The 7,372-nt window shown below is 42.1% G+C and overlaps 1 protein-coding gene across 1 annotated transcript in view; it reads left to right on the top strand.

Annotated features, from left to right (window-relative positions):
* LOC104967260 (titin) overlaps positions 1-7,117 on the top strand; it is an 11,115-nt gene extending 3,998 nt beyond the window's left edge. The window contains exons 3-7 of the mRNA XM_010796675.1: positions 1,660-1,853; positions 1,983-2,038; positions 2,730-4,848; positions 5,789-6,166; positions 6,894-7,117. Coding sequence (XP_010794977.1) covers positions 1,660-1,853; positions 1,983-2,038; positions 2,730-4,848; positions 5,789-6,166; positions 6,894-6,988 — 2,842 coding nt within the window. The 3' untranslated portion in view covers positions 6,989-7,117. The remainder of the gene's footprint in view (positions 1-1,659; positions 1,854-1,982; positions 2,039-2,729; positions 4,849-5,788; positions 6,167-6,893) is intronic.
* Positions 7,118-7,372: the final 255 nt, after the last annotated feature.

A 7,372-nucleotide genomic window follows, 5' to 3' on the forward strand; every position in this document is an offset into this window, starting at 1 on the left:
AGCTTCAGATATTCACGGCCTGGCCTTTGAGTGTGCCTCTCTCTTTACTCTTTCACGGACTTCTGATTACTCATCTGCTGGTCTCCTGCTGCAGATAAACTCCCCGGGCTCATGCTGGAGCCCAGAAGTCCTTAAAATCCAACGTTATAATTAACATTAGCAGGACGTGTGACTCTGAAGAAAAAACTTAGGCCTGCACATATAGATGAGTTGATTAGCACATTTTAGTTTGGGAGATAATTTCTTGTTTTCGTGCCTGGAGAAATGTTTCCTATAAGAATCCTCATTTAACCACACGATTAAACGTGTTACATGAGTTCAAACACATTAATTTTTTTTTTTTTTTTTTTTTTTTTTTTAAATTTGATCAAATTGAACGTGCCAAAATATCAGAAAGAAAAGCTGGCGTTCAGCGTTTCAGCTTCCTTTTTAGCTCCACTTTGTGTTGTTAGTATAGAAAATAAACCTGATATCTTTGACCAACTCTTGAGGGAAATCAAGTCCTCCATCGTTTTATACAGAACATCAGTCTCGTATTAGCCCTAAATCTAAATCACAGGGAATGTGTACAAATGTTGAAAAACAAGTTTAACAAACAGTGTAATTTGTAAAAAAGGATAAAGCTCTTATTTGAACTACCTGCAGACCGAGATACCATTTCTTCAGTTTCAAAGAACTTTCAGCTCGTTTTCTTTGTTTTCCTGTCAGGAACACAGTTTGAGTTTGAGTTTCTCTTTTAGCTCTGGTTTTTGTCCTCACCAACTTCAGAGGGAAATATGCTGCTCCTCCGTCTTACATGCTAGAACAATCAGTGTCGTATCAGCCTAATCTAATCACAGGAACAAATGTGTAACAAATGTTTAAAAACAACACTTATAGCTATTATTGGTGATGCATGCTACGTGTATTGTAAAAAGGAAAAAGCTCTTAAACGTAAAATGATCCCATTTCCTCAGTTTCATTCAGACTGTTAGCTTCTGTTAGCTTCTACTAGCTGATCATTTATTTAGTTTTTTTAATACCAGAAATAAAGGTAAGTCTTTTAGCTCTGATTTTGGGCTCAACCATCACTAAATCCATGTTTTAGCTGCTTAACTAAGACTATGTTCACAAGCTAGTCTGTGTGTATCTGCTGAGCAGGCCGTGTACAGAAAGAGTTATGAGAGCTTTGTTTCCTTTAGAGTTGTATCTTCTGTTAGCTCATTGCTGTGGTTTTGATGAATTGATTACGTGTAGTGCAGAAAGGATGAAGCTCGAAGGGAAAACCTGTATTTTCCTTCAGCGTTTTAACTTCATTTAGCACATCTTTTTGGTTTTAATGTCAGAAATATTAAAATATTTAAATGATCTTTTAGCTCTGACTTTCCTAAGGGAAATATATTCCTCTGGTGTAGTGCAGAAAGGATGAAGCTCGTAGTGAAAAATGATCCAATTTGGTCACAGTTTTAGTTTCTTTTAGCTCATTGTTTTGGTTTTAATGCCACCATGACTTCTGATTTCCTGCTGCGTGTTGAACTCTCCCTGCAGATCATCACCAGAATCCCTTAGATCCCTTGTGGCACCAACACAAATCACCAGAACAGTCGTGAACATGTAGATAAGGTGATTAAAACATTTGAGTCTTAAGAGATAATCACAGAGATGTTTCCTTCGTTTCAGTCCCGGAGGAATCTCGGTGCACTACTCTCTCATCTTTGAGGTCACCTCCCCGGAAATCAGCTCTGAGGAAGCAGAGGGGACGACCGAAAGCCCGGAGGATTCGGTCATGGCTGATCTTAGAGAAATGGTGACCAAGGCTTTACGAGAAGAAGCCTCGCTGCCGATCGATCTAACCTCCCTTAACTTCCAACCAGGTGCAGTGCTATCTCCAAACAGAGGTCTCTATTGTAGTCCTTAGTGTTGGCATGTGGAATAACAGCAGTGGAAATGCTCTGAAACCACCTCATGAATGAAAATGCATTATTCTCTTTTCTTTTGGACAGAAGTGATCCACCTACCAGCCCTCTCAGCAACCTCTACAATTGAAGTGGTGAATGAGGTAAGAGGTTTAATTCATGCTACTGGAAATATACTCCAGGAAGGATCATATTGAATATACTAGTAGTTTTCTTTAGTCTACCTATTCAAGGAAAGAGTGTGTGGAGAAAGCATGTAATATATCAGTATACATTATATGTTGATTCACAGAGGAATTGACACCTTTTAAAAGTTGCCTTTTCACATCACATAGGATGATTTAATTAGTTAGTAAAGACTCCTTAATGCACAAGGGGTCCTAAACGTATGGGAATTGGAGATTATAATATCTAATGTTGCTTTAAATTAGCTAGTGACTGTTCATGTTCAGGGTATATACTTTTTAGTCATTAATTGGGACTAATTAAGATACACACTCTCCGTTATTCAATATCATTTGTGAAAAATGACAGAAATCTCTAAAAGATTTGGTTCTGAAGGAATTATAAGGAAAAATAAAGTTCAGTAAAAAGTACTGATACCAAACCCTCAATAACCCACAGAAGTCTTTTGTATTAAAAACACTTTGCGTTGTGTTTAGACTGTCCTTGCACTATTTTATTGTGTCTGTTTTATTGTGTTGCTCTGCTGGAGGAGCCTGTGACCTCAGATTTTCATGGCCTTGAATCTTGTGTAACAAAAACCTGCAAAATCACTGACTAATACCAACAAATGCAACCTTTTTGAATGTATGAATCCTGTCTTTTGCCCAGCCGGATTCTCACAACGAGTTTGAGGTTTCCACTGTGGAGCCAGAGGTGAATAAACCCCGGCTGGAGGTCCCTCTCACCCCCATGGAGAAGGAAAACGCTCTCGTGACCCTCCTGGATCCCACCGCCCTCCCCGATGATGAGACCACGGCAGTAACGGGAGGGATGGCGGAGAGAAACGATAACTCTCCAGCCTCTCAGGATATTACAGAGGAGGAAGAGGCAATTTATGTGGGTGAGCCAGAGCTATCAAATGAAGGATTGCCAATCATTACACATGAGATTGAAACCATTCATCACGACGAGATTGGTGAACTCGTGAGAGACTACATCCCGATCTCTCCGGTGATTCTGGAGCTGGAGACGGACGCTCCATTTATCAATCTGTCTCCTAACCTGATATCAGAGGAAGACCTGAGTCCTGTTGAGGAAGAAGGGGAGGATTTGGATGTTGTCACCCCCACCTCACAGGTATTATTCACTACAGCTGCTTTTGCTGAGGAAGTGACAATCACAACACTTTCAGGAATCACAGGCCAACCGCCCACTGAGGCAATGGTGAACGTAGAAGAAAACGAGGACGTTAACGCTTTGCCGGGTGAGGAAGAGGCTGGATTGGCTGTCCCGGAAACAGAGGACGTCTCAGAGTTGGAGGTTGAAATTCTAGAGCCAGAAGAAGAAGTGGCTGAAGTTTCAGAGCCAGAGGAAGAAGTAGCTGAAGTTTCAGAGCCAGAGGAAGAAGTAGTTGAAGTTTCAGAGCCAGAGGAAGAAGTAGTTGAAGTTTCAGAGCCAGAGGAAGAAGTGGCTGAAGTTTCAGAGCCAGAGGAAGAAGTAGTTGAAGTTTCAGAGCCAGAAGAAGCTGTAGAAAATCAAGAGGAAGTCGCAGGATCAGAGCCAGAAGAATCTGAACCAGAAGCAGAAACAGAAACAAGCGATGGCGCTGTTGAGATTTTGAACGAAGAACATGTCGAAGAAGAAGTCGAAGTTATGCAGCCAGAAAAAGAAATAGTTGAACTGGAAGGAGAGGGTAACGAGGAACCAGAAGAAGGTATATCTGAGGTTTTAAATGCAGTGGAATCAGAAGAAACAGAACCCGAAGTTCCAGATGAAACAGAACCCGAAGTTCCAGAAGAAACAGAACCCGAAGTTCCAGATGAAACAGAACCCGAAGTTACAGAAGAAACAGAACCCGAAGTTCAAGATGAAACAGAACCCGAAGTTACAGAAGAAACAGAACCCGAAGTTACAGAAGAAACAGAACCCGAAGTTCCAGATGAAACAGAACCCGAAGTTCCAGAAGAAACAGAACCCGAAGTTACAGAAGAAACAGAACCCGAAGTTACAGAGGAAACAGAACCTGAAGTTCCAGATGAAACAGAACCTGAAGTAGAAGTTGCTGAGGAGGAAGCAGTTGATGTTGTGAAACCTGTAGAAGAAGAAGAAGTCCCGGAGGTTCCAGAACCAGAGGAGGAAGTGGTGGAGATTTCAGAGGTAGAAGAAGAAGAAGTTGTTGAACCTACAACCCCTGCTGAAGTTGTGGTTGAGGTATTGGAACCAGCACCAGAACCAGAGCATGAACCTGAAGATAACATAGTTGAGGAAGCAGAATCAGAGGAACCAGAACCAAGTGAAGAACTGGCTGAGGTTGTAGAGGAAGATCCAGAAACAGGGAAAGAGTCAGAAGAAGTCACACAACCAGAGGAGGAAGTGGTTGAGGATGAACAACCAGCAGAAGTTGGACCAGAACCACAGGAAGAGGTAGTTGTGCCGCCAGCAGAAGAGTTACCCGAAGTTTCAGAGCCAGCATCAGAAGAGGCAGTCCCAGAACCAAATCCAGAGGAGGAGATGATTGAGCTTTTAGAACCAGAACCTGAGGAAGATGTCACTGAGCCGGCAGCAGAATCCATTCAAATCCTTCAGCCGTTTGACAGCGTGGAAGATCTGAACGTGGGAGAGGATACTGTTGAGATCATTGAGGATAACGAGTTCCTTCCACCAATCAGACTGGACCAACACCTTCCTCATGAGGAAGATAACTTACCCATCGTACCGGCAGACATCCAGCCTCCAGAGGAAGATGAACCCGTCATCCAGGAGGATGTTGACACGTCTGATATTGCAGGTGAGAAACATATGAATAATACGTTATTAAAGGGCGTGCATTGTGTAAATAGAGTCATGCACTGACATTTGAGCAGATAATGAAAAACCCTGATATATATTTATATTCTGTTTTTGGGGCTGCGCTCCTGCTGATACGTTTTTTTATTCGAAACTTGTTCTGTACTAAAGATATTATGGTATATACTTTACCAGAACAGAAACATATCACAACTCTACTTGCTACAGCGCTATGAGATGGGTTACAGAAACAAATACAGCTGTCAAAAACGTTCTGTGTGGAAAAAATAAAATAACTATACAGCTTAACCAATCACAAGTCTATTGGGCTTCCCTTTACTTTGGGGCGGTGACAATCAGTTCTGTTGTTGTACCAGAAAGACATGGACAGAACTGCTGTTGCTAACATGCTAGCAGGCTAACACTGGCCGTTCGCTAACTGTTTCGGCTGTCTAAAGTTCAAATAAATAAAACTCGGAGCTCTCTTCCCTTCAGTCAAAAACCCCTGAATGTGACTCCTGATTACAGATATTATTTCGACAGAATCTCCGGCTTGTAAGCTGCTCTTTTTTTGACGCCATTCTAGCAACACTTGCAAAAAGTTGGGTTTGATTTCTTGATGATTTCAGACATTACATTGCGTTAAGCTGCTGTGTTATCCACATTGACTCACAATAAGTCCAATCAACAATGAAGACACAGACTCAAGACAGCCAGAGTCCTGCAGGTACTTTCGTTTTCAAACAATTTAAAATGTTACTGCATTGGCTTCAAGCGCCAAAACCTTTCTATGTGCTACATAAAGATATTTATTCTTAACGTGTCGATTCAAACTGCACATTTACCAGTTTGAATGTATTATGTTTAATTCATACTGACATGTATAAAACCCGTTGCAAGCGCTCATTAATGAATGATATTTTTCTGCCTGACTTTCAAAGAGGTGACGGATCAAGACAACAACGACACATCAGAGGGAACTGAAGAAGACTCGATATCTCCAGAAAGTGACGCCAGTGTAACGGAAACTCCGGTTTCAGACTCCTTCCCTTCACCTCCGGCAACCGAAGTGTCTGAACCCAACCCGACTTCAGACTCTGGACTCTTTGAAGGAACAGAACCGGAGCCAGCGGTCGTCATTATCGATGAGAACTTGAACCCGTCAGTGCCGAAAGGAATCGAAATCCAAACCCTCCCACCGGCGACGGACGACATCATCGACGAGGCTGTGCAGGATCTTGCAGTTGAGTTGGATCAGTCGGACATATCAACCAATGAGATTTCAGAATCAGAAGAATCAGAAACAGGTTTATTACCAGGTAGGTTGACACGTACGAGGAATTTGACTTAGAGTCGTGGTGCACACATAAAAGTAAAACAAGAATTAAAAACACAGATGGAATCGATTTTAAATCCTGATTAAAACACTGAGGATTTGAGCAGATTTGTTCCACATAGAAAAAAATGTTGATGTAGAAGAGAGGGACACATGTTGATGTAGAAGAGACATGAAGAAGAGGGGACACATGTTGATGTAGAAGAGACATGGAGAAGAGGGGACACATGTTGATGTAGAAGAGACATGGAGAAGAGGGGACACATGTTGATGTAGAAGAGACATGAAGAAGAGGGGACACATGTTGATGTAGAAGAGACATGGAGAAGAGGGGACACATGTTGATGTAGAAGAGACATGGAGAAGAGGGGACACATGTTGATGTAGAAGAGACATGAAGAAGAGGGGACACATGTTGATGTAGAAGAGACATGAAGAAGAGGGAGAAGAGGGGACACATGTTGATGTAGAAGAGACATGAAGAAGAGGGGACACATGCTGATGTAGAAGAGACATGAAGAAGAGGGGACACATGTTGATGTAGAAGAGACATGAAGAAGAGGGGACACATGCTGATGTAGAAGAGACATGAAGAAGAGGGGACACATGTTGATGTAGAAGAGACATGAAGAAGAGGGGACACATTCGATGTAGAAAATACGTAAAAGTGGATTTTTCATAATAGGTGACCTTTAATGTAATGATTTCAGAAGAAGGGGAGTGGCTTTCCTGTCTGGTTGTTGGACAAACCAGCGCCCCATCCACGGCCCGGCCTCCTGTGAAGTATCTCACCACGCCTCCATGACCACAGGAGTAACGGAAGAGAACTGGGTGGTGTTCTCAGTCTGCGCCGTCACCAAACATGGGATCATTCTCCCTGGACCTTTTCAACAAGACGTCGTCCGAATACAGGTACCCGGAGAGCACCTTCTTAGACGTGGTGAAGTAGGCAATTAAACGAGTAAAGATAACAATTTGAGTTTCAGGCAGAAATATCAGTACTACAGTATTTGTGACCATAATGACTAGGTGTTAACTTGGCTTTACTTGAGACACAATAACTCAAAAATTGGACGTTGTGGTCAAGATGATTTAACCTGGCCTGACATCAGCAGGAGAGGCTCTTTAAAAGTAGAGACACTACATACTGATATACACCTGAACATCAGCAGGAGAAGGACTCTTTAAA

The sequence above is a fragment of the Notothenia coriiceps genome, unplaced genomic scaffold (assembly GCF_000735185.1).
Source record: "Notothenia coriiceps isolate Sejong01 unplaced genomic scaffold, NC01 NC01_scaffold00037250, whole genome shotgun sequence".
Taxonomy (NCBI): domain Eukaryota; kingdom Metazoa; phylum Chordata; class Actinopteri; order Perciformes; family Nototheniidae; genus Notothenia; species Notothenia coriiceps.